Below are 26,940 nucleotides of genomic sequence, written 5' to 3'. Positions count from 1 at the left end.
AAAAAAAAAAAAGTTCTTATCCCAAGAAAAAAACAATTCTGTACAGTGATGGATGTTAACTGGGCTTATTGTAGTGATCATTTCACAATATATACAAACATCAAATCATTATGTTGTACACCTGAAACTAATATAATGTTATAGGCCAATTACATCTTAATTTTAAAAACAAATTTTTAAAAAATTATAAAGGTGTTTGGGCTCTTCTGGAGGATATTTGAAGTAGGGAAGGATTTGACAGTGAAATTTTTCTGTTCCAGCTCTGAAGATGGAGGACACCACATGGCAAGGAATGCAGGTGGCCTCTATTTGCTGAAAGTGGCCCCTAGCTGATGGCCAGCAAGGAAATAGAAACCACTATCTTACAACTAAAGGTAACTGAATTCTGCCACAACCATATGAGCCTGGAAGAGGACCCCAAACTTCAGATGAGAACACAGTCCAGCTGACATCCTAATTTCAGCATTGTGAGAAACTTAAGAGAGCCCAGGCACCCGGTGCTTGGACTTCAGACAGACAGACCTGTGAAATAATTAAGTGTTGTTTTAAGCCACTAAATTTGTGGTAATTGTTATGCAGCAACAGAAAACTAAAAATATCACACACACACAGCCACACCAAGGGGCCAAAGAACAAGACCAAAGCTATGTCCTGTTTATTTACACTCCTATTAATAAAGACAACAAGAGAAGGATAAGGTTTCAATATTTTATTCAAGTTTTATTTTAAGTGATGTTAATTACAGCATTTGAAGGGGAGGAACTAATTCCACACAAAATGGAAGACCCTAAAATGTACCCATAAACTGCTAAAAAATAAACTGAGTGGCGAGAATACAACAGAAGTTCAATTTAGATTCTGAGTGTTGTCACCATGTGATATTACAGTCACAGAGACTCTTCCCAGCTTGCAGCTGGAGCTCTTAGAAGCTATTTCATACTCTGGTGCAAGGGCAAAAAAACACAACATGAGAAAAAACACAGTTAAGTCCTGAATTATTGGCTTCATCACATCCACCTTCTCCACCCCAAAATGGCACAAAAGAAACAGCTACCACGCCCTGCAGACTACTTTTGGTGTAAAAGAGGTGATGGATTGGGGTGGAAAAAGTCCCTGCCTAAAAAAGTCCCTTTCAGATGAGTTTGTATACACCATCAAAGAGTCTCTCCTCAATCAGGGTAGGAAACCAAGGTTCAATTCTCAGGAAGTCACAATTTCATTCATTTACTCAATACGAATTTACAAATTACAAAGTGCCTGCAAATTATCAACTTCCACTTGCAGCCATTTCTAGGTAAAAAAGGAACCTGACATCTCTAGAGGGGCCAGCAAGCTCCCCCTCAAGTCTACAGCTGAAAGGACCTTTTTTGAAATTGGGTTTCTTCTGTACCTCTGAAAGGGTAACACCCTAAAGCTGAATCATCTTTAACCTGGAAGTCTAACATGATATTTAGCGATACTCGCATCCCAGACATACAACATTAAAAGGTACACTAAATTCTGAAGGTAGCTATGCTGCAAAATAGTTTAAAATTAAACGATTGTACAGTATTCATTTATGCTTGAAACTCCAGTCCTAGACCAAGCTTGTGGCCACCAGCGTTGACATTCTTGCCATCCAGCAGAGCTGACAGTGTCAGTTTGATACCTGCAGGGGGAGAAGTCAGGGAGAGGAAGGGAGGAGAGAGGGAGGAAAGAAAAGAGAAGAAAGGTTAGCAAATGGAGGATGGCTGAAGCACACTGGTGACACCACACCAGATTCAGAACCTGTTCCAGCTGAGTGTGATCAGCAGGGGCAAAACCACAGGCCCTTGAATCCCTGTTACTCAGCGCCATCCGACTAATGACTGGGTAGCTGACGATGAGCTTGTGCAACAATAATGACGACTCCATAGCTCACCCAAATCCACTTTCCTTCATCCTCTCATCATCCCCGCTACAAAATCCATGCAGAAAACTTCTTTAGCAAAAGCCCCTTGAAATGAGACCCCAACCACGAATCAGACTCCACGGTCTTACACTCCCAATCACAGCATGCACACAAATGCAAACACACACACACACGACTAAATGCTATTTTCTCTAGAACAGCTTGATTCTGCCATCATGTGACCTTAGATTTCCAGTGTTCAAAGCCCCAGTCTGACCAAACTAACCCCAAGGGGGTATTATTTCCTGTAGCTGTAACATACTATGGACTAGCCTAGCTAACTGTGCAGAGGAAACCTACAAACCAGTTTCACAATGGGGATGACTTATAGGCTGGTTTTAAGAACCTGCTGGAAAAAAAAAAAAAAAAAAGAACCTGCTGGAAATAAGTATCAAGCATTAGGCACACACTGGGAAAAAGAATGGAAGAAAATAACCAAAAATGTAATACATGTTAGCCTTGGCCTTTTTCCTCCTACTTACTACTTCTCCTATTCGCCAACCGTTTTATAATGACTCTGCACTCCTTTACAGTCAACTATAAAACTTTATATACACTCATTTACAATGTACTACACAGTCATTTTACAAGCAATAACATAAAGCAGCAAACCAGCACCACATCTTTTTTAAGACAAAGAACTAATTTCACACAACGAACACATACCTGGCTTTAGGGTCTGAGTATATCCTAACCCTATCAGGCTGGAGTTGTTCACTTTAGCCTAGTCAAGGAAAAGATAAGAGAGTGAAAATGTTAAGTACTTCACATTTCTGTCTCCAAACTGAATAAGAGCTTTTTAATCAACCAACTCTGGACTTCAGTATCAAATTCTCTTTTTTCATGACCACTTTGTTTATAGGATTCATTAAATTCAATATGAAATATATCAAATTTAGGAACTAGGTCTCAGAAGGGTAACGCAAAGAAACAACACAATTTTCAAGTAAAAGAAAGTTATTATTTACATTTGATTCCTTACAGTATGTGTGCCCAATTCCATTTATACATAGTAGGTCTGTATTTTTAAGTTATAACAGGTGAGGACACCTTCATTTATGGCCAGAGACATAAAAGACTTTCTTGTATTTGTTGGGATAAAGAAAAACAGACCAAATGTCAGATGGGGTTTTAAAGCGTTTTTTTAAACAGCAGAACATTGTTCGAATTTTTTCTTCATGAAAAAGAGAAGCAAAAATCAAAAAAATTTGGCACTGACAAGCCTGAATTTTTGGAGCAAAACAATAACCTAGACAATCACTTAAATGTCAGCACTTACTGAATGCTGATTAATAAATTAATCAATAAAGCAGCTGAGTCGATAATAATTTCGCCCTTATTCTTCTGCCTGAGTTGTAGGGAAATCTGGGCCTCTCCCTGGCCCCTTTCTGGGGAAGTAAGGAGAGGTCAGGAGCAGAGCAAGCTCACGCTGTGAGAACAGCTGGCGAAAGCCAGAGCTACCAGGGTGTGTGTCTTCCTGCTCACATGCTGCTTTTAGACGCAGCATCTCCCACAGGAGAAAACAGGAAGGTAGGCCTCCAGGCAGTCAGTGCCCCATCTAGATGTTCCATTTTGCCCATGCCCTCCAAATAATAAGGCCCCTTTTCCTTTGTTTTAAAGTGCCTAACATTAAGGAAGCCAAATTCAGTTCCTATTTCAGGAGACTTAAAATAGGCTGTCTGTAAATTACACAAGTCAGCCCAGAAACCATCCTGCAACATGAGATTTCCTCATTCCACCCCAAAAAGGATACAGCCGGCAGTGCCCTGTGACAACAGAGATGAGCTCAACAAGATTTAACGCAAAAACTGTGCAGCAACGCAAGGGTCCATTAGCTATGCTACAGGGTCTGCAAGATAAGATGCCAACCACCCAATGCCAGGGCCTGATTTCTTAATATGCAGTACAGGAGCTGGGCAAGAGAATGAAAACTGAGGGGGAAAGGAACATTTAAAACCTTCAGGTTCAAGGTAACCCCCTTTACAGTCTGCAGCATGGACCAGGGACTGGTTAGAGAAGGAGGTTCCATAGCAAGGCAGTCTGGGTCAAACACAAACCCCAGCACTTACCACCTGCCTGCCCTTGGGCAAGTTACTCAACCACTCTAAGCTTTCAGTTCCTCATTTGTGAAAACATGGATGGGATAATTAAAAAAAAAAAAAAAAAGCACCTATCTCAAATGGGTTGTATAAGAATTAAATACAGTAATCCACATATAATGGTCTCCATACAGTGCCTGGCAGCCATAGTAAATACCATTACTATGATCGTTTTACTCATTGTGAACCCTTTCACAGTGAGAAAATCTCTAGTCAAAGCATGGAATTCCATCAATCCAAAAGGATTCCAACCTAAGGGTCAGGGTAAGGTCTCAGAGATACATGATTGCACAGGTACCCACCGAGAAGCAGGCGTCAGGGTCGATCTGGTACTTGGCTGCTATTCCAAAGCGAGTGTTACTGTTTCCTGCTGTCCAGGCCAGATTAACAGCAGTCTCCAACTTCTTATTCACCTTCTGATAAATGGAGCCACCAAACTCTGTCCCGTCATTTCTGCAAATAAGCACAGCACAGATGCCAAGCAGCCCAGGAAGGCGACCTGAGCTGGGCAGAGCTGACCAAGTCTAACAGAGGACAAGCATGTTGTAAATGGATTCAACTGATCACAAAACAGGCACCGAATTACGGCAAGCCTGATAGGAATGGCACAGACACCAGGGTCAGGAAGGTTCAGAGGAAGGGAAAGGCTATCTCAGCCATCACTGGGAACACCCAGAGGCAGCTCAGTCAACTACTCAGGCTGCATGGAACTTGAAGTTTGCTTCTACATTAATCTTTAAAATAAAAGCAGTAACTAGGGCACTGGGATTCTGGATTCTGAGTGATTTCTTTCTTCTGCTGCTAAGGTTATTACTTTTATAAATGCTCTACTATAAAAATGGAAAGAGAGAACAAAGCCAGAAATGGCAAGAAAGTCTGGGCCACTCATGTTCCTCAGAAGGCAGCTTATAACCCTTAGCACCAGCACCCTTAGCACCCTTAGCTGCATCCACTGCTGAGGGTGCACAGCCAGAACTGACCCAGGCCCTAGGAGGAACAGCAATTACAAGAGAGTTTAACCTATTATTCAGACTTGTTGGCCTATGCATACTATTGGCCCATGCTGCAACATCTATGGTCCTGGTGAGATTTGAAAAGGAGCAACTTGCTACATTACAAGATGTTTCTGTCTTTCAAAAATGGAATGAAACCCAGCAAGCCAAACTCCTTCCTCTCTTCCAAACACACCGTACTGACCGCAGCCTCTGGGAATATCCCCTTCCCCACTCTAACATTTTTAACATAAAAATACAACGTCAGGGGACTTCCCTGGTGGCGCAGTGGTTAAGAATCCACTTGCCAATGCAGGGGACACGGGTTCGAGCCTTGGTCCAGGAAGATCCCACATGCCACGGAGCAACTAAGCCCATGCGCCACAACTACTGAGCCTGCACTCTAGAGCCCGTGAGCCACAACTACTGAGCCCGTGTGCCACAACTACTGAAGCCCACACACCTAGAGCCCGTGCTGCACAACAAGAGAAGCCACCGCAATGAGAAGCATGCGCACCGCAACAAAGAGTGGCCCCCGCTCACCGCAACTAGAGAAAGGCAGCGTGCAGCAACGAAGATCCAACGCAGCAAAAAATAAACAAATAAAACAAAGAAATTTTAAAAAAATACAATGTCAAAGTTCTGCCTCATCATTCTGGGTGTCTCCAGTGGAAATAGCACTGGAAACTATTAAGGCAGGTCCCATACGCTTTGGAATCCAGCAAAGAGCTTAGAACTCACTAACCCATGAATAAATTGTTGCTGTTTCATTGCAAACTCTGCTCTTCACTAATATACTCTCCCTAAAGTAGATGCTCATTAAATACATTCTAAATTCTTAAGTTTTCCCTGAAATTCAGCCAGACAGACACTGTGCTTCCAGAAAGTACAGGAAGAGCATAGACACCACCCGATTCACAGAGAATCCTGACTTCTTCAGAAAGTCTTGAGCATGCTACAAAACAGCAGCTTGTCAAAAATAATAGATTTTAACTCAAATGGGGAAATTTCCTTGGGCTTAAATGTGTTTAAACATTAGATTTTTCAATACATTCTAAAACCAGCAACACTGCCTTCCTGTACTGAACTCTTAAAACCACAAAGGAACTCGTTGTAAAAAAATCATCTGGGGGCTTCCCTGGTGGCGCAGTGGTTGAGAGTCCGCCTGCCGATGCAGGGGATACAGGTCTGTGCCCCGGTCCGGGAAGATCTCACATGCCGCGGAGCAGCTGGGCCCATGAGCCATGGCCGCTGAGCCTGTGCGTCCGGAGCCTGTGCTCCGCAACAGGAGAGGCCACAACAGTGAGAGGCCCGCGTACCGCAAAAAAACAAAAACAAACGAACAAACAAACAAAAATCATCTAGGGCTTCCTGGTGGCGCAGTGGTTAAGAATCCACCTGCTGATGCAGGGGACACAGGTTTGAGTCCTGGTCCAGGAAGATCCCACATGCCGTGGAGCAACTAAGCCCATGCACCACAACTACTGAGCCTGTGCTCTAGAGCCCGTGAGCCACAACTACCGGAGCCCACGTGCCACAACTACTGAAGCCCACGCGCCACAACTACTGAAGCCCACGCGCCACAACTACTGAAGCCCACGCGCCTAGAGCCCGTGCTCCGCCACAAGAGAAGCCGCTGCAATGAGAAGCCCACGCACCGCAATGAAAAGTAGCCCTTCCTTGCCGCAACTAGAGAAAGCCTGCGCACAGCAACGAAGACCCAACTCAGCCAAAAATTAATTAATTAATTAATTTGTTTAAAAAAAGCCATCTAGGGCTTCCCTGGTGGCGCAGTGGTTGAGAGTCCACCTGCCGATGCAGGGAACACGGGTTCGTGCCCCGGTCCAGGAAGATCCCACATGCCATGGAGTGGCTGGGCCCGTGACCCATGGCCGCTGAGCCTGCACGTCCAGAGCCTGTGCCCCGCAACGGGAGAGGCCACAACAGTGAGAGGCCCGCGTACCGCCAAAACAAAAACAAAAACCAAAACAAAAAAGCCATCTACATGAAGCACACAGAACACCTGTTACACACCTGGGCCTCTGCAAGACCAGGGCAACCCAGATTAGCTGTGTCAGCTGTTTCCATGCCAGTTCCAAAAATAAACCATGTCCACTTATTAAAAATCTTGAAACTCAGGTTAGTAAAACCTAAAAGTCATTGCTCTTCCTGGAACTGGTGCAAGTTCCCAATTCCAAACCAAGGAAGCACTTTCCATGTCAGCCAAAATTTTCAATTAAAAAACACTTCTATGCATGTGATATTTTTCCTATGGCTTTTTTGCATGTTACCTTTTTTAAATTTACCTTTTTTAAATTTTTGACCTTTTTCAGTAAACATTTCTATGAATTTTAATACAAAGACTCCTGTATCCAGGATACAGAACAGTCCCACTACCAAACTTCCCTGTGCCACCCCTTCAAAGTGATACCCTCCCTGTTCCCTTCCCCCAACCACTGGGCTGTCCATCTCCATAGTTTTCTTGTGATTTTTTTAGTTTTAAAAGACTCCAATTTTATTAATTTATTATATTAATGTATTATATTAATTTATTAATTATAAAAATTCCTCAAAATTTTTTATTACAGAAATGTCACTAGTTTAGACCCAAATACCATTTACTTGTCTCTAAATTTTAGAAGTCACTTTAGTGACCTCTAGTGGAAAGAGAGAAATTTGGTAAATTTGTACCCAACTTGCACCATGCATTAGTTCTTCATGTCTACAAAGATTTCATGGATGAAATCTGTTTCCCTTAAATCTAAATCAGCACTCTGCTTCAACCCTCAAGTTTGATTACAAAGGGCTCTCTCTAACCTACCCTGTAATTTCCTCTTCCCTTCATGATACTGTCCAGTTAATAAACTTTTAAATGTTCTGCCATGCAGAGAAGACACTCAGTATTTAACTGAGATAATCAACTCCTAATTTGGCTCCCATGCCTACATTTCATTAAAGCACTGCAAGCTGGTCCTCAGGCAGTATACAGAGAAAGAGAGCTACACCTCCCCACCCCCATTGTGTTAACTAAAATGAAAGGCCCTCCAACGTCCACAAAGCTGCAGGGAAGGAACACTCCTGTGGACTGACATCATGCCCTTGCTGTAAGTGATCAGCCATTCTGTGTGTACCAGGGACAACATTTACTGTTCACAGAACAGTAAGAAACTACATCACTTCAGGAAACGGGTAGGTGGGAAACAAGAACAATACTAGCAGGCCATTTGGCTCATCTGATTCCAACAAACTCACTTGCCAGTGATTAAAAATTAAGCTTAGGAAAAAATCGTGGTAAACAATCCCCCGACTGCACACACTCACATACACTTACACATTAGTGTGAAGCTGGAACTCATCAGTCTTGTAGCCAACTGCAAAGTTGCTCTGGGTCACTCGAGACTTTGCGGTCTCAAAATTCATCTGGTAGCCCGCCAGCCAGCCCTCGTAACCCAGCACCAGAGCACCCCGGATGGAAGGCCCGGCAATGTCGAAATCCACGTCACAGCCCAGGTTGATATGTTCCCGCTTGTACCCGGTCTTGATTTTAGCATTTTTTTTCCTGGAGGAAAAGAAATTGTATTGAAATCAGAAGCTCACTCATCTTGCAACAAGCATGCCAAGAGACACAAATTTAAAAAAATAATAATCCCCGTTTGAATAGGAGGGTAGGAAGGCAAAGCCAGGGCCCCAGATCTCCCTTAAGCAACTTCTGTGCCACAATGGGCAGAACACAACCTCTCTTCAACTGGAATCCAGAATAATGAAGAAACACCACCATAACGAAGCGAGAACACAGGCAAGAAAAGCTGGAAAAAGAAGCGCTAAGTAATTTTTACTATCCTCTCCCTGTGCTTAATACAGTGGCCTACACAGGCATGCATTATGCAGAGCACCACCATGTAATCATGAAACAGATGCATCTTTGCCATTTTCCAAGTCTGTGGAAAAGATACATCTGTCATGAAGGCAGCTATCTAAACAGCAGCTTTTAATGAGATGGTCATCTTCTTACTTTGTGGCTCACTTAGTAAAGAAACATATACTAATTCCCTTCTAAGTAAATACAACAGTTAGACAGCTTTTAATTCAGTATCTATGAGATCCCAATGAATATATATTTCAGAGAACTGGATAGTGAGGTAGAACCTGGGGCCCTGCAGTCACAGGGGGCCAGGAAGCCCTGGTGGACTGGACAAGATCCCAGGTCTAGTCTGCTGATCCCAGATTTGCGTATACGGCCAGATAGTGCCTCCCTTGACTATTATTCAAGACCCAGCATTTCTCAGGAAAGGCAGGTGAGTCATGTCACCTGCAAATATATTATCACAATGACTTTTACCAAAAGTCAGCATTAGAGACAAGATCACATCTATCAAATAAAATTTCGACTATTTTCACCTGATTGTTTCTGTCATTCAACTGCAAAATGGACATCTTCCACAGCGAGAAACATTCTCAGCAGAGACCACAGGAGTAAACCAGATATGCTTCAAGGTTCAAGGACCACACAGCCCTGTCCAGCCCAGCTTCATTCACACTGAGATTAAAGCTTCATCCCCAGCACCCAAACTGGGGGCCCTAAACACCATTCCCTCCTAAAAGGAACCAGCACTCCTCAGAAAATTGCAGATTACAGGTTGGGGCAGGAAAGGTGCAAGATGAGCTTGAAGCATCTATCAAAGCTATCAAAGACTTTGAGGTTGGGGCAAAAGGACTTGAGAGCTAAGATGAAGAGGCTCCCACACGGACTTCCCTGGTGGCCCAGCGGTTAAGACTCCATGCTCCCAATGCAGGGGGCCCAGGTTCGATCCCTGTTCAGGGAACTAGATCCCACATGCCACAACTAAGAGCCTGCATGCCGCAACTAAAAGATCCCGCATGCCGCAACTAAAAGATCCCGCGTGCTGCAACTGAGACCCAGCGCAGCCAAATAATTAAATATGTAAATATATTTTTAAAAAAAAAACAGGCTCCCAAGGGCTTCAAATATGAGACAATATCAGCATCAAGAATAATATCAGCAGCGACTGAAGTACATCAAATGTTTAAATCTATGAACTCATAATGACACTCAAGACACACACACATTGGTCATCTTTAGAGACTAGAGAATCAATTTGTTATTTTGAAAAGGGTAAATAAGAAAGGAATCAAACATGTATCCCACCTTTCCTATACTAACTATATCTCAAAATAACCAAAGATTTGATAAGTTTCTCTTTATAGAAATATTCCAGCTTAAAAATGAAGAAAGAAAGATAAAGGTGGAATTATCACCAATTTGTAACCCCTTATGAGTAGATCATGAATGGCACTAACATACAAAGAGAAAACCAGGCCTTCTGTGTGCCTCCCTATGGAAGCAGATTTCAGCACCCCCCAAAACGGAATCTAAATGTGATGAAGCCTCCAGACTTAGCAATTCACAGGAAATGTGGGGGACAGGGGAACAAGTTAAACAACACCACAGAATGCAAACAGCAAAATTTACTCTATATATAATTCTAGAAGACAAATGATCTAGTTTTAACAAACAAACTGCAAGGGGAAAAAAAACAGAAGAAGAACCTAAAAACTAAGATTTAGGAGCCATATGAAGCAATTTTTACAATTTTGCATGGACAATTTTTGATTCTCTAAAAAATTTTCATGAAATCATGTAAATTTGAAGAGACTAGGCTTGACAATATTAAGAAATTATGATTAATTTTCACAATGTAATGATACTGTGGCTATGCTTTTTTTAAAAGGAAACTTATTTAAAGATACATATGAAAATATGTACAGATGAAAGTATGTGATATCTGTTATTTACTTCAAAATAATCTGAGGGTGGGAGGGGTTGATTATGGATGTATAAATAAAACATGATTGGCCATGGGTTGATAATTATTAAAGCTGAGTGATGAGAATATGATGAAGGTATAATATGCTTTTCCGTATTCGTTTGCATGTTTGAAATTTTCCATAATAAAAAATTTAAAGATTAAACACTCCAAGTTCCAATGAGTCAGAATTTCAGAGGTCATAGGTGAAAATAAAGTTAACACCCTTCCCTAGTGACAATGAAACTTACAACTTCTGTTCAAGGTGCTTCTGTACATTTTTGCAAGCTTTGAAGGAAAGGAGTGACAATCAAACTAACTCTCAATAAGAAAAACTTAAAATAAACCTATTTTGGTCTGCCGGCTCTTTAGAGGAAGAAACCTGGGTTACGACCAAGTATCCAGTTGGCACCAAGCAGGGTAGGATGATTGATGAAAAAAACAGCTGCTCAGAGGCTGACATTTAGAAAGAAGGGGAAATCAAGACATGTAAAAATTAGGCATCTTTTAACCACTGGGTAAAATGCTGCTGCTGACACAAAATGTGACACCTGTACCAGGGCCTCTGACCAGTGGTGTGCACAAGCCACACTAGACACTTACACAGTGCCTCCACATGCCACCCCACTGGATTCTGGCCAGAGGCACCAGGTCCCCAGGGAAAGGCACTGGTGGGGCAGTGACTAGGTTTCTCTCCAGGCTTGGCTCTAAGGCAGCATTCTATGCCTTTGGAGCTTTTCCTCTTTCAAATATTATTGGGATTTTTTAAAGCTATTTAAATAATGGTGCTAATTTGACAGCACCTGAGAGAGGTGTACTCTTAATCTGTGGTTAACAAGCTGGCTTTATCTGTGGTAAGTACTCAGTGTGGGTGCCAGTCCCCTGATGAGGTCTGTCTGCAGCTTCATCCAAATGTGGTATATGCTTACCTCTTTAAAGGAAGCCAGGATACTTTCCCAGGCTGTACCCCTCAGACACTTTGGAAAGTCAGCTTTCATTTCCAATCTCCACCGAGTCATCAAAACTTTCCTCAAATACCCAGTAGCAATGAGTACATCTTGTACCCACAGTCTTAGTTTCTAAACACCATTCTTCAATAAAAGGAACAAAGGCTCCTCAGAGAAATAGCTGATAGTAGGACTAGGGAAGAACAAGTACACTTTCTGAAGAAGTGCTCCCAAAAAATGACAGGGGCTTGTCAAAAGCACACAGGATGTCAACTTGAAGGCTCCCAATGGCCATATCTGGGACAATATGAGTAACAAAATATAGTAATGGATTACAATCCATAGAATAAAATAAATGTCCAAGAATCCATACTGATACAGATAACTGATCAAATAAATAAAAGGTGGAGAAGAAAGAGCTCTTCCTTTCAGTAAAATCCCAATTAATAAATGTAGAAGGAATGATGGGAATAGAAATTCACCATTTGGGGGACTTCCCTGGTGGCGCAGAGGTTAACAATCCGCCTGCCAAGGCAGCGGACACGGGTTTGAGCCCTGGTCCAGGAAGATCCCATATGCCACAGAGCAACTAAGCTTGTGCACCACAACTACTGAGCCTGCACCCTAGAGCCCGTGATCCACAACTACGGAGCCCGCGTGCCACAACTACTGAAGGCCATGTGCTGCAACTACTGAAGCCCACGCACCTAGAGCCCATGCTCTGCAACAAAAGAAGCCACCTCAATAAGCCCCCTGACTCGTTGCAACTAGAGAAAGCCTGCGTGCAGCAACAAAGACCCAACACGGCCAAAAATAAATAAATAACATATAAAAAAAAGTTAAAAAGAAAAAAAGAAAGAAATTCACCATTTGCCAAACACAGCTGTTGCAGGCAAGAATCACCAATGGATGCGAATATTTGTGAGTCAAAGTATAAAAATTAGAATATTTGCATGGTCCCAAAGCATCTCCCCACAAGATACTTGTTAATTATAAAGAGAAAAAAAGTAACTTTACAGAGAAATCTGGCAAACGCCACTTTAATCAAGCGACCAAAGTAACGTCACCAGTAATGAGGCACATTGATATATACCCGCTGATGTCATGCACCAAGATGGACAGAACACAACATCCTATCTACAGCTATCAAAAATAAATAACCTGAAAAAATAAATAAATAAATAACCTGAGTTTAAACATGAGAAAAGATCAGACAAATCCAAATCAAGGATTCTACAAAATAACTGGCCAATCATCTTTGAAAGTGTCAGAGTCATGAAAAACAAAGACTTAAAGATGGTTGAGATGGTAAATTTTATGTGTATTTTACCACAAATTTTATTTTTGGCCACACCACACAGCATGCAGGATCTTCCCCGACCAGGGATTGAACCTGTACCCCCTGCACTGGGAGCGTGCAGTTTTAACCACAGGACTGACTGCCAGGGAAGTCCCCACAATTTTTAAAAACTCAAAAAACTATGAAATGAAATTCAGTACATGCCCTTGGCCTTGTCATCAGTGTGCAAAACAACCTTCCCAAGGCCTAGGAGACCTACTGCTCTGAATGGAAAAAAACAAGAGTGTGTTCTAGAAGAGACTGATTCCCTCTAGCCACTTTGAAAAGCACCAGGAGCTGAGGCAGATCAACATGTCCTCTTGCCTCCTGATGTGCCCAATAACCAGCAAGCCTAATCTGTCTGTGACTGGAGGGCCTAAAGCAGGAAAGTGCAGTCTCAGGAGCCACCTTCCAATTCAGCCCACACACTCTCAGTGTCCCTAAGTAGGAAGCTAGGGAAGAGGCCCTCCAGCGTGAAAAATGGGGCTGGCAACAGTGACCAACAACCCTTGCTTCCAAACACTGCCTGCTGCCCTAGAGCCTTGGCCACTTACATTGTGAGCAGCCTCACTCACATGGAATGGAGAATTACTGGACCAGAAATCCTACAGCCTCCACAGCGGAGGCCAGGAGAACAATAACAAACAGCACAGAATGAATCTTAAATCTTACTATGAAACACCACTAAAGGTCCTTATGGAGAAAACAGATGATATTCTTACCCAGTGTTGGGTGAGAAGGATGAATCGAAGGTCAGCTTCAGGCCACGTGCAAGCTGAACAGAAAAGAAATTTACCCACAGGTTTAGTCACAAGACAGGCAGCCGATGTCACTTAATAAAACTGTGTCTTTTCACAAGTGACCATTACCTGATCTTCCACGGTAATCTCCGTGCCTAGTGTGTTGTCAGTGTTCCATTTCTCCGTAAACGTCAGACCATATTCGGTCCATCTGTACTTGGTTTCCAGACTACCCGTCACTTTGGTGGTCTCGGTGTTGGCGGAACCTGAGCTTGTAAATTCCTTTAAAGAAGAGAGTCACAGCCTGCATGCCAGCACTTCATTCTGCATTGCTCCACCCCTAAATGCACTGTACTTTCCTTTATGCAAGAGGTGAGACCCTGAATGTGTGGGTGCAAAAGCTCATTCTATAATTCAGTTAGATATTTGAAGTACAGATGGAGTCTGCTAATTAAAGGAATCTTTCAGGGAATTCTTTATCAGGAGAAAGATTCCTTCCTCCCCTGTAACTCTTTAGTCTGGACAGGAAGGCAATTCTCCTTCTGTCCTACCTCCAGGCTCGTACAGAGAAAAAGCTTTGAGCTAAAGCTGACATTGCAGTAATTCTACCCAAAACTTCCTCCTTCCAACAATTCACAATCTAAAAGGGATTACTAAGATTTGGGGTTTTTTTTCAATAATTATGTGGTATGGAACACAGGTCAATTTTGAAATAAGAAACATGAGGAAAAATAAAATTGAGGCCTGCCCCATATTCCTATGAGTATTAACAGCTACTGAATTGGGGACCTAGTCACATGGCTCCCCTGGACGACCCATGCCACAGAGGATGCAATGAATGTGACAACCACAAGCTGCCACAATCAGAAAAGTCCCTTTGTTTGCCACCCAGATGGAAGTTATTGATTATTTATTGATCTACAATAAATATCCATGCTCCATATAGGCAGACAACTTACCAGTCCATTCTCAGATTTTGTTTTCAAATCAAGTTTTATTAAGCCAAACCCTAAAGAAAGAACATGGTAACTGTTAATAGGTTAAATGACTAACTCAAGAGCAGCATCTCTGCCTCCCTTAGGTTGTTTAAAAATGAGATGGGTGCAGAGGGCACCGGTCTCCACTGCTGCCTGCCTCTCTGTGTGTGGAGCCCGGCTGCCATGGAACAGTGGCAGGCAGAACAGACACAGGCCCCACCTGCACTCCCAGTGGAGTCTGAGAAAAGGGTGCATGACAGCGTGAGCACATGCCTAAAGACGAGCTCCAAATTTAGAAGCCGCACTCCACTGCAGCAGCATCCACAGACCTGCTCCCGCCTAGGAGAAGAAACAAGAATGTCCACTTGTCTGCAGCAATTCACAAGCCTACCCGTACGGGGTGCACAACCAAAACTGCTTCACTAGCCATAGTGACATGAAGTTTCTGAGAGCTGACTGACCCAAGTCTCTCAAACTGTAATGGGTAAAATACCAAACATGCCAACCCAGTTTCTGAGCTGAAAGGCCACTCCATGCAACACTCACCATAGCCCTTGGTAAAGACATCCCTGGCAGATTTGCCAAGATCAGCATACGTGGGAGGCACAGCCATCTTCTGCTATAATAAAAGAACCACCAGAATAAACACATTGGTAAGTTTTCCACCAATAAAAATCATCAGCACTGAGTTCCACATACCTTATTCCCCCAGGTGTGGACAAAGAAGACTGTGCTATCTCCTGCTTCTATCTGTGGCCAGAGCTTGAAACACCCAGTAAGTTTTTATTGACAGCAGACCAGCCTGACTTTGGACCTCTTCTCCTAGGCATCCCCAGAACTGAGCACAGGCCCAGAATATGGTAGGAGTCAGTCAATATTTTCTAAATGAATTCATTGGCAAAGACACAGTCCCATAAGCCAGCTACTTTACTGAACTGCAGGACTCTTGCCAATAAAACATATCTTCTTACAAAATATCAACTGCTAGGACATTAAATACATGGCAACGTATTTTCTATACAGTTCTGATTTCATCCATTCAACAAATATTTATGGAGTACCTACTATGTGTCAGAATGGACCCAACTTTTCACAAAACCTTTGCTACAGGAACCCACTTTTAGAGTATCATATTCCTCATAGAGAAAACAGTAAAACCTACCTACCTGACTAGGCAATTCTTCACATGGAAGGAAATGCAACCACATCCCCCCCAAATTTAATTCAAATAAACATCTATTCAGCTTCAATGTGACTTGACTTTTAAAACCAACTATCAAAGTACTACTTGGGATTGATGCACATCACTAAGTCAGTCAACAAGCATTTATTAAACACCTCGCTGTTCAAGGAAGGCAAGAACTTCAAATAGTCCTTGCCCTAAGGACCACACTGCGCTGCTGGGAGGCTCTGCACTGATACATTATGTACACAGAATTAAAACCCTAATCCAGATGGCACACACTCTGTGCTCCACCCAGGAGGAGAGGGGAATGCGAGAAAGCACCATCTTCTGCATCTTCTCCATCTCCAAAATTGTTAGCCTCAGCCAGAAATTCAATTAACCCAAGGATGGTTCCATCCATTTTAAATACAGCATACCTAAATTACCAACCTGCATACACCTCACCCAAAGTCACATATAAATGTATTCGCACAAATTAACACCCACATGGCATATTCCTGGTTAAATGGGAACCCAATGAAAAGTGGTGCAAGTGATCTCAGGGGAACAATATCACACCTGGAAGTTGCATCCTGACCAAAGCCTCAACTTCAAAGACATTGCAGGGAGCCCAAAAAACCAATGAGTATAATGTTAAAAAACTATAAACTTGCACAATTTTAAATTATAAAACTGTGGTCCTGGTCCTATTTTACTTTTTTCAGAGGTTTTGCTAATTCTGTCCCAGCTCCCTTCTGTGTCAGAGCAGAGAGGAGCAGCCCAGTAAGCTGTTTACGCGCTATTTTTGTTGCTGTTGTTATTGTATTTCTCACACATGATCAGGCCAGAACCATGGGCAACTCAGTCCCCATTAGGATCAGGGCATAAAGAACACGGTGGAAGACCCATTTCAGGCTGCTCCCACTGGCTCTTTCAAGGCTCTCTCCCCTCTCCCCTTCCACCCCAAATGAACCCCATAGGCACACCCACCCCAGGGACAAACCAGGAAACCATCCACCAGGTCCTCCAGAAAACACCCTCTGCCTTAGGCACACGCCCCAGCCACAGATGGGCCTGGGCCCCTCCCAGGAGAAGCAATGAAACAACCCTGGACTGAAGGCTGAGGTAACAGAGCCCCAAGGAAACGTGCAAAGCATCTCAGCAAAGGGCCCAGAACATTCTCCACACACACACCAATTGCTAACAGTTATCAGTGGACAGAACACCCCTTTTCAGTGCTGTCCCCTTCCCAGTTGGGCCACAAACTCAGCCCCAGCCGGGTGACAGGGAGAGCAGTCCAGTGGCAATATCTCCGGGTCAGCTAAGACCTCCTGTACCTCAGAGGTCAGGGCCTTCCCGAGTACCCTCCCCTGGCTCCAGGACCCGCCTCACCACACGTGGCACACGTGGCTTTCACGTCTGGACTGGTCCATCCCTCAGGAAAAAGTCAGAACACTCATCATTTAATGCTCCCCAAATGCCCCTGCTTAGCCCTAATCCCCAAAACTGAAAAGCAAAGCCACCTGTCAAAACACACTCCACCCACAGCAAAAATCACCCTAAAGCGGCCACTGAGGAGATTACCATGCAAGGACAGGAGAGGTGGGATGGCAGAGGGAGCTCACATAAGGCCAGGCTCTCCTTGCATCCCCAGCGCAGCAGCGGGCGGGGAAGTGCACAGGAGCCACGAGCTGAGTGGAGCCAAACCCACTCCTGGCCCCGAGGTAACACCCACCAAGGGGGGCAAGACGCTGACTCCCCTGCACCAAAGGCTGTGTGGCTGTAGCTTCCCCTTTTGCTTTTCATAGAGTCTTCCTCTTTCCGTACCTCTCGTCTCCTGCTGCACTTATCTGACAGGACTGAAGCAGCTCTGCCTCTCTGAGAAGCCCAGCTTTCCTACAGCTGCAAACAGCACCCAGCACAGTTCTCAGCACCTGCTTCAAAAACAATTTTAATGTAAAAACAATGACTGCCATCCACACTTTCTCAGGCCAGGACTAGATGGGGAGAGAATTCAGCATTCTGCTTTCTCACTTAACACCCTGCCTGCACTGACCTGGAGACTGAACCCTGGTCCTGGCCCCTCCCACCACCTCAATCAGCTCCAAATCACTCCCCATCTGTCTCTGCAGCATGCACCCCACGTGTCTTCAGAAAAGGGAACCCTCATATGCTGTTGGTGAGAATATAAACTGGTATAGCCACTACGGAAAACAGCATGGAGATTCCTCAGAAAATTAAGACTAGAACTATCATATGAGCCAGCAGTTCCACTTCTGGGTATTTATCTAAAGAATATGAAAACACTAATTCGCAAAGACATGTGAACTCCTATGCTCGTCACAGCATTATTTACAATAGCAAAAAAATGGAAAAAAACCTAAGAGACCACCAACAAATGAATGGATAATGAATGGATAATGGATAATACTGGATACTGCGCACGCATGTGGGCGCACACACGCACACACACACTGGAACACTACTCAGCCATTAAAAAAAAAAAAGATGAAATCTGGCCATTTGTGACAACACGGATGGACCTTGAGGGTATTATGCTAAATGAAATAAATCAGATGGAGAAGACAAATTCCCTGTGATTTCACTCATATATGGAATATAAATAAACAAAATAAATGAACAAACCAAAACAAACACGTAGATACGGAGAACAGAATAGTGGTTACAAGAAAGGAAAAGCAGGGGAGAGGGTGGGAATGGGTAAAGGGATTGATATCGTGATGGATGGAAACTAAATTTTTGGTGGTGAGCACACTGTAGTGCACACAAAAGTAGAAATATAAGGTTGCATACATGAAACACAATGTTATAAACCAATGTTACCTCAATAAAAAAGGGAAAAAAAAGAAGAAACTCAGCTTCTAGAGGCTGAGCATGAAGCAGGGTGTTCTGACAGCACTGTCTAATAAGTATATGCGCAGTAAGCATCAAAGTATTTTTACAGTAGAAAAAGAAAGGAAACAGTATCTGACAATAGGGACTAAGTAAATGACAATGTAACCAGTAGGCAGGAGCTCCCTCTACAGGGAAACTGCGGCACCACCAGGGATGGGGGAGACACACAACTAGCATGCCCCACCGCCACGATGGCCTAAGGAGAGCTGAACTCAAGCTGAGGAGACCAACCAAGCGCCTTCAGAAGAGAGTACTGCCACTTCTGACATCAGAACCAAGCACGGACTTTATTAAAAGGGCCTCAGAGAGCCACATTAGAAAGTCTGACACATCTATGTTTGGGCAGCTCACTCAACCAATGGATTCTCAAAAATGTAAATGACAATATCTACTGTTGCATTGGAAAATGATCAATCCCATTCTCCCCAGGTAGGAATACTACGTACAGTACAGCCCCTGAGGAGCCCATTGGTGGGCAGTGCCTAAGTGAACACACAGTAACTCTAGCGGCAATTCTACTGCTAGGAACACACTCACAGTGGCACCCAAGGCACCCAAAGATGTATACAGGAGGATGCTCACTGCAGGGTTATTTTTAACACAAAACCCAGAAGCAACCTAAATGTCCACCAATAAGGAAACAAATGAATAAAAATTAAGGTGCTTGCAAACTAAGGAATACCATGTGGTAATCAAAAAGAATGAGGTGGATTTCTACGTGGTGGCATAGGAAGCTACTACCTATGATAATAGTTCAATGAAAAGAGCAAGCCACAGAAAATGTATAATCCCATGTGACTGGAGGAAAACCATTTTACATATGCATCTTTATATGTTCCACATTTGTGAATGGATGGGAAAGCATGTGAAAGGGAAGGACATGAGCTAACCTGTAAACTGTGGCTGCCTTGGAGCTGCTTCTAGAAAGGAAAGGGGGTTTAGGAAAGGAGTGAAGTTAAAATAGGATTTTCATTTTTGATGCTACTTAATCACTTAAGTTGTTTGTGTACTTGATAATTTTTTTTTAAACTAAGGACAGAAAATTTAAAAACCTAACGAATGTGTTCAAAATTAAGCCACGCTGCATTCATGATGCCACAAGTCACATTCCAAAAGGCTACTGCAGCAGAGGTGCCAGAAGGGAAAACCATCAAAGTGTCTATACTGGTTCCAAGAACAGATTCAAATCACACCGAGGTGGCGGGGTTAACAGGTAAGGCCTGTGGGGGGCACATTCTACCCTCAGGTTACCACTGATGGCTTTGGCCACCCTGCCCAGAAGGTAGGAGTAGGGCAGAGCTCCCTAACTTCAGTGTGCATGAGAGTCACCTGAGGCACTTTTTCAAAAGCCTCCTTCCTCCCTCTCAGTCTTTCATTGCCTATCGCACAGGCAGGGCAGCCCTCAGATGCCACTGAGAAGAGTGGGCTGGCTCCCCGCACCAAGCATCCCCCAGCACCCCCACTTTGAAGCGTGTTCTTTTCTCTGCAGAAGCTCCCTCAGAAGGATCCAGGCAGGGGAGCCTTGGTGCTCTCAGAAAGCCAACAACCATTGCAATGGCTGATACAGAGAGCAGGGTGGCCATGGGTCCAAACGGCTGAGTCAGGAACAGTGGAGAGGAAAAGTTTTCTGAACACAGGGAACACCCAGTGGGTCAACAGACAACATTTTTAATGGCAAGGGTATAACTGGGCTAGGACCTAAACATCAAGAGCCACCCTGCCATGGCATTTCTCCACCCATCCGAGTACCCAGGTAGCAGGGCACAGTGACGAATGGAAGGGGCTATGAGCCTGGCAGAGGTTCTAGCTGTGTGACTCTGGACAAGCCATTTATACTCTTAGGGTCTCACTTTGCTCACTTTGCTACCACTGTTGCTGCAAGGATTAAGTAAGGAAAACAGAGCATGCAGAAATGTCTGACACACAGTGAGTACTCAATAAATGGTAGTGTAACCACAATCCATTAATCTGGAGATTTTTTTTGTTGTTGTTGTTGTTGTTGTGCGTGGGCCTCTCACTGTTGTGGCCTCTCCCGTTGTGGAGCACAGGCTCCGGATGCACAAGCTCAGCGGCCATGGCTCACGGGGCCCAGCCGCTCCGCGGCATGTGGGATCTTCCTGGACCGGGGCACGAACCCGTGTCCCCTGCATCGGCAGGCAGACTCTCAACCACTGCGCCACCAGGGAAGCCCTAATCTGGAGATTTTTTGTTTCCCCCTCCAGATCCACCTTCCTCCTCCGTCCTGCTCTATGCCCCAAGAGCTGATCATTATGGACTGTTTTCAGTGAGCTATGGGTTGGACTCAGCAAACAGGGGGCACCAGCAGAAGATGGGAGAGTGCAATTGGGGTTTTCATCCCCCAGGCTGCCTCCCTGTTGGTCCTCAGGTGGGCAGTGACTTTCCTCTACCCAACGCCACAGCTCCTGCCAAAGGACCCCCTCCTGTTCTAAAGGACCAAGGGGACCACACCCCTTGTCAGGCCCCCCACACTCTGCCCATACCTTTGCAGATGATCCTTTCATCACGCTTTCTTTAACCCATGGGAGTGTACATCTGACTCCTGCAAGGACCCCAACCAACACAGCAATCATCGCCTTCACCATCACCATCCCGGGTTCCCCTTAGGAAGGAAGAACTGTAGGAAAGCCTTTGGCTCTGCTATTTCTAACACCATTCTAGGTAGTCTGTCAGGGCAGAACTGGGCCAGCCTATAAGAGGGGCATCAGACCAGCCAGGGATTAGAGCAAAAGCAACTACTCCTAACTCTGGGGACCAGGAAAAGCAATTTCGCCCGCAGGAGGCCAGAGCTGCTCTGAAAGCCAGTATGTGAGGCCAACGCCATCAGGAGCCTCCCTATACCCCTACCCCACACTTTCTCACCAGAAGTGGCAGCCCAGGAGAAGGGCCCTGGTTGAATCTCCAGGATGCTGGCAAAGCCAATGCCCGGGCTCAATAAGTGGCAGTGTAACCACAATCCATTATTCTGGACATTCTTTGTTTGCCCCTCCAGATCCACTCCAGACTCTGGTAGGTCTGTCCTCTCAGTGCATCTGTCCTCCCACCCCCCTCCATGAATGTCTCACACAGGGTAGCTGGGCTTTCCAGGTATTGCTTCTATTTTAAAACACCCTGGGAGGTGGGCCACCACTGGCACAGCCTTCCACAAGCCTCAAGAGAATGCAGCTGACTTGGGGACACCCTGCCTGCCCACCCACCCATCAAGAGGAGAAGACCGGGGCTGGCAGGCAGCATGCCAAGGTCTGGATCCCAGGTGCACCTAGGGCTCCTGCTCGCTGCCTGGCTTGACCCAGTGGAGATAAAATAGACGGTGCTTGGGCAGGTAGACTCGGGAGTCCAGCAGACCTGAGTTCCAACCCTACTCCACCACTCTCTTGTTATGAGATCTTGGGCAAGTCACAACCTATCCGCCCCTCATTTTTCTTCAATTCCAGTACAGGAGAAGAGTCCCTGACTCAGCATCATTCCGAGGACTGAATGAGATTGCTAGTACAAAGCACTTAGTACAGTGGCTGGTACCCAGTAAACATGTAACAATCACAGCGAGAACTTATTACAGATTTTCATTTTATATATTTCTTATCATAATTATAGCTGCTGTGCAGGTTGCCGAAAGGTCACGCTGAACCACAGGGTCCAGAGTTCTCCCCAACCATAATGAGGTATTGTTTAGCTGAATATTGCCCAGCCAGGTCCTGGAAGAATGCCTCCTACCTCATCCCACGGAAAACTGACCCTTCTCCTGATAAACACCCTGTGCCACTGTCCTCACAACAAATAGGGTAACTCCATTGACTGCTGTCCACTGACAGCTAGACTACACCCAGCCATGCACATGCTCCCTGTGATCAGTGTAAAAGGGTAACAGTGCCGCTCTGAATAGCAAGTTCTGCCTTTCAAAAGGCACTCAAATCTATTAGCTCCTCACAGTGGCCCCTTGGAGTGGCAACTGCAGTGTGAAAGCATCAGCACTGGAGCTAGCCAGTCCAGGCCCTGAATCCCAACCCCGTTCCTGCTGAGCTGTGTGACCTTGGGATGGTTACCTCACCACTCTGTACTCAAGTCTCCTGACCCGTGAAATGGAAACGACCGTACCTCTCTCCCAGGGCTTGGAGGACAGTGGATTCAACGTCATAATACATACGTCAACCAGCCAGGAGAGTGCTGGGCAGGCCCTCAATAAAGAATGACTGTAATGATGACGATCACAGTTAGAGTGGAGAAACTGAGGAACAAGAAAGTAACTTGGCCTGTAACTAGACCCTATGGCTCATGTCAGAGCTGTGTTATATGAGCTCAATCTGCTCTCCTGGACTCTTGCCAGCAGAGTTCTGGGTAAAGGGCTAAGATTCTCACTTACCCTCACCCCTCTGAGAGCAGGCAGTGAAATGGAGGATTGTGCTCAGGCCCAGCTGACCACTTGATCACCTTTCCTCAGTGGCAACCAGAGGGGAGACCCTGAGCACCCTGGGGGGCTGCCTGCAGGCTTGGGCTGGCTCTCAGCCATACATGCCTCTCTCTTACCAAAGATGTCACACTTTGAGAAATCCCATCAAGGGCAAAATGGATTTGGGGAGCACCTTACCAGTAAAGGTGGCAGTGAATGTTCCCCATGACCACCAGCTTGGAGGTGGTTGTCGACGTGTGCCTACTGTCCAGTGGGGCCAGAGGCCCAAAGGCAAATCCTCACTATATGGTCCCCCTGAGCCCCTCTGTTTGTCTACAAACAGCCCCTGCCTATAGAATAGCAGAAATAAACTAATTGACTGAGAGCAGCCCCCCATACCCAGGCTCAAGCACTTTATTCAGGACAACTCCAGTAGAAGCCACTGACCCCCTCACCATCCGAGAGGGAAGAGGCACCAGGCCCAAGGGCTTTAGGAGAATCCCCTTCACCAGTGTCACCCCCAGCCCCGCAAGCCCAGAAACACCAGTTCAACAAGTTTCCCAAAGGACTTGGAAAGTCACAGAATGAGGATAACATGTTCAAAGCAATTATTTCAAATTAGGCAACAGTTCTGCCTATCACTGTTCTAGGGTTGTACACACCCTTGTAGCCCTTTATTTATCTGTGACTCTCTGCTAGGCAAGGCTATTTTCTGAAAGTGAATGAGATGTGTGTCCCTCAAAAAGGATGTCCAAAATCAAGGGACTATGGTCTGGGCCTGCAGTCACTACATATACCCATTCAATAATCCCACAAATACTTAATGAGCACCTACTATAAGCCACATGCTGGAATGGTGAAAACTATCCTTCTGTCAGCAAGAGTACATTCACCCCCACAGACCATTCTCAAGTACCTAGTATTGCCAGGTGGCACCACCCCACGCACTGAAAACAAAGTTGTATAAGGCTTAAGCCTGACCCTGTAGGAACTCAGTCCAGAGCTGGGGTGGAAAGAAGGCAGACCCTGGGCAGTCTGCCCTGCCCTTGCCTACAGCACATTAGGCAAAGGAGGTGTTCATTTCCCTATCTCCTCTGGAGACGGGAGGCTGGTCCAGGGGCTGGGGGCCTCAGGTGAAACAGGCCTAGGCTTAGCCCAGGTCTGAACCCCCATTCAACTTTCTGCTCCAGCCTGACCCTGTCTGTCTGTAAACTTAAAGGTTTTTTAAATTACCCTAAAAGTTACTGAAAGCCTGGCACACAAATGCCTAATAATAACGTTTAAAATAACAAAGACCACCTTTATTGAACCCTTTCCAGAGCACCACGTGGAGCAAAATAGTCTGCAGGGGATGGGCTAGATCCTCCCCTAAAAGCCTCAAGGGTAAGTGTCAAGGTTTCTGCCCAGACCTTCTCCCTACCAGGCACTGTTCTGAATGTTTGAAGTTAATCAACTCATTTTATTCTTCCCAAAAACCCAATGAAGAACAGGTATGATTGCTCCCGTTCTACAGATGAAAAAACAGAGGCTTAGTATCTTCCCGGCTGTGTGACCTTGGACAAATCACTAATGCTGCGTGCCTCAAATCCAAAGGGCTCGGAAGCAGTTTCGTGCAGGCACCGCTGCATTTGATGAATGAATGAGCAACCGAATCAGGCAGGAATCCCTCCTTAGGCCAAGAAGGCCACATCACTACCCGCGGGACCTCTTTTTCTAAGGCCTAACCTTCTGCCCAGCCCCCAGCTCCGGCCCTGGTCCCTGCGGCCTAAGTCGACTGTCAGCCTCCCATTCCGCCCGGAAGGTGCTGGCAGGCGCAGACAGTGCCGGGAGCCAGCTTCTCCGGGCGTGGACCCGACAGGGCGTGCAGGGCCGGGGGCGCGGGACCCCGGTCGTCACATGAGCTCATCCCCGAGGCGACAGCGTGGCCCGCACAGGTCCATGAGCCCAGCCTGGCGAGCTTAGGTGGCGGGCGGGTCCCTGCCCGACCCGCGCTGGCGGGATCGAGGGCCAGAGGTCGCCTCCAAGGAAGGTCACCTAGACCTGCGGCGGGCCGGGCCTCCACGCGGCGGCCCGTGCCCTTCCGCCCCAAGGTCCCCGCGGGCTTTCGGTCCCCAGCCGCAGGCGCCTCCGGATGTCCGGCCACCCGCTCCCCCGCCCGGGCCTGCTCGCCGCCCGCCCGCCCCGCGCGGCCTGCTCTGCCAGTCGCTGACCCGCCAGGCCCTGGCGGGCCGCTCCCGTTCCCTGCCCCGGCCCGGCTCTGGGCCCCTCGCCCTCACCCGCTCCCCGTCCCATCTCCTCCCCCAACTCCCCACGGGCCGGCCCGCGACTCGGGGCGCAGTCAGAGGCCTGGCCCCTCTCCGCTGCGCCTACCTCAGAAGCGGTGGCAGTGGGCTCAGCGGTGGCTACGGCGGGGGCTGCAGCGTGAGGAACAGAGCCAGCGGCGGGGCCGAGGGCGGGGCGGCACAGACGGCGGCGGCGCAGACCCGCCCCGACCCAGCGAGGCCGGCCCCGCGAGCTCCGCCCCCTGGGCCCTCCCGGGACACCGCCCGGGCCCCGACCAGGTTCGCTTCCAGCGCCTGATCCGCGCGCGGACCTTTCGGGGCCCTTCGGTACCCGCGGCGGACGCGTGTGCCCACGGGCGAGTGCGGGGACACGCGTGATTGCCTGCGTGCGCCCGGGCACTGGGCGGCGGGACAGCGTGGGGCTGACGTGTGCAGAGTTGTGTGCGTGCGCAGGGACAGGCGTGTCGCCACCCGCGCGGGCCGACCTTGCCGGAGGTCCCTCCAGGTTGAAGCATTCGGGGAGGGAGGGGTCTTCCGGTTAGCTGAGCAGTGGCCGAGGTCCCCTGCGCTAACAGAAGACACGCGGGGACCTGGGCCTCCTGCTCGGCCTCGGAGCTGGGAGACAACACCCCTCCCCCGGGAGTTGATGTGGCGGGTGGCTGGACCAAGGCCTGGCCTGGGTGGACGAGGTGACCCCCGGGTCCTCCCCAGCAAAACCTGCTCAGGGTGTTAAATCAGACTCCGAGCCCCTGAGGGTAGTCACAGACTCGGCGAGGGGAATGGGCGCCCGAGGCGGCGCGGATACAGAGTAGCGCCCACGAATGCTGCTCCTTGGCCCTCGTCTCCCGTCTACCGGCTCCCGGCTCCAGACACAATGTTTCCGGCGCCTCCGACCCTCCGTCTTGCAGCTCCAGGCTCGCAAATCCCTGCAGGGGCCTGGAACGGAACGCGCCGAGAAAACCCCTCAAGATGAGTAGACAGTTTACCCCTATAGCGAAGCTGCTAGCAGCCATTTTCGGAGCATTTGAGAAGTGAGAAAAGTAAATTGCCTCTTGCAAGAACGTCCTCTGCTGGGTCCTATGGCGCGCGGACCAGCCTAGGGCCCTTCGGGAACCCGCGTTGAGACAGGGCCTGCCTGCCCGCGGGGCTCGGTTAAAGCCTGCGCAGTCTCCCCCCTAGGCCTACGCAACCCACCCCTAGCAGACTTAGAGAATTAATGAATGCCAGGCTGGATGAAGATTCTGCACATCCTTCGCCTTTGGCCAAAAAACGTTCTCCAAGGCTTGAGGCGTCTAGGGCCCCTCGGAGGAGGCACCAGTCTAC

General features: G+C 46.7%; 1 protein-coding gene across 4 annotated transcripts; it reads right to left on the bottom strand.

Moving 5' to 3' along the window:
- Positions 1 to 694: 694 nt before the first annotated feature.
- On the bottom strand, positions 695 to 25,846 carry VDAC1 (voltage dependent anion channel 1). 4 transcript variants are annotated; one of them, XM_032627404.1, is made up of 10 exons: positions 25,706 to 25,792; positions 17,842 to 17,951; positions 15,396 to 15,468; positions 14,832 to 14,881; positions 14,002 to 14,154; positions 13,855 to 13,907; positions 8,353 to 8,580; positions 4,332 to 4,482; positions 2,597 to 2,654; positions 695 to 1,648 (listed from the first exon to the last, which is right to left on the bottom strand). In XM_032627404.1, exons 3-10 carry the CDS (start codon positions 15,460 to 15,462, stop codon positions 1,557 to 1,559), a joined length of 852 nt encoding a protein of 283 aa, XP_032483295.1. In that variant the 5' UTR covers positions 15,463 to 15,468; positions 17,842 to 17,951; positions 25,706 to 25,792; the 3' UTR covers positions 695 to 1,556. The 4 variants fall into 4 exon arrangements, with proteins under 4 accessions (XP_032483295.1, XP_032483292.1, XP_032483294.1 ...); XM_032627401.1 differs by lacking the exon at positions 17,842 to 17,951 and having other exon boundaries at positions 25,706 to 25,846; XM_032627403.1 differs by lacking the exon at positions 17,842 to 17,951 and having other exon boundaries at positions 15,396 to 15,465; positions 25,706 to 25,782.
- Between the last annotated feature and the right edge of the window lie 1,094 nt (positions 25,847 to 26,940).

This window comes from Phocoena sinus, chromosome 3 (assembly GCF_008692025.1).
Source record: "Phocoena sinus isolate mPhoSin1 chromosome 3, mPhoSin1.pri, whole genome shotgun sequence".
NCBI lineage: Eukaryota > Metazoa > Chordata > Mammalia > Artiodactyla > Phocoenidae > Phocoena > Phocoena sinus.
Note: the sequence above shows the minus strand (reverse complement) of the source record. Positions and strands in the feature narration are given on the sequence as shown.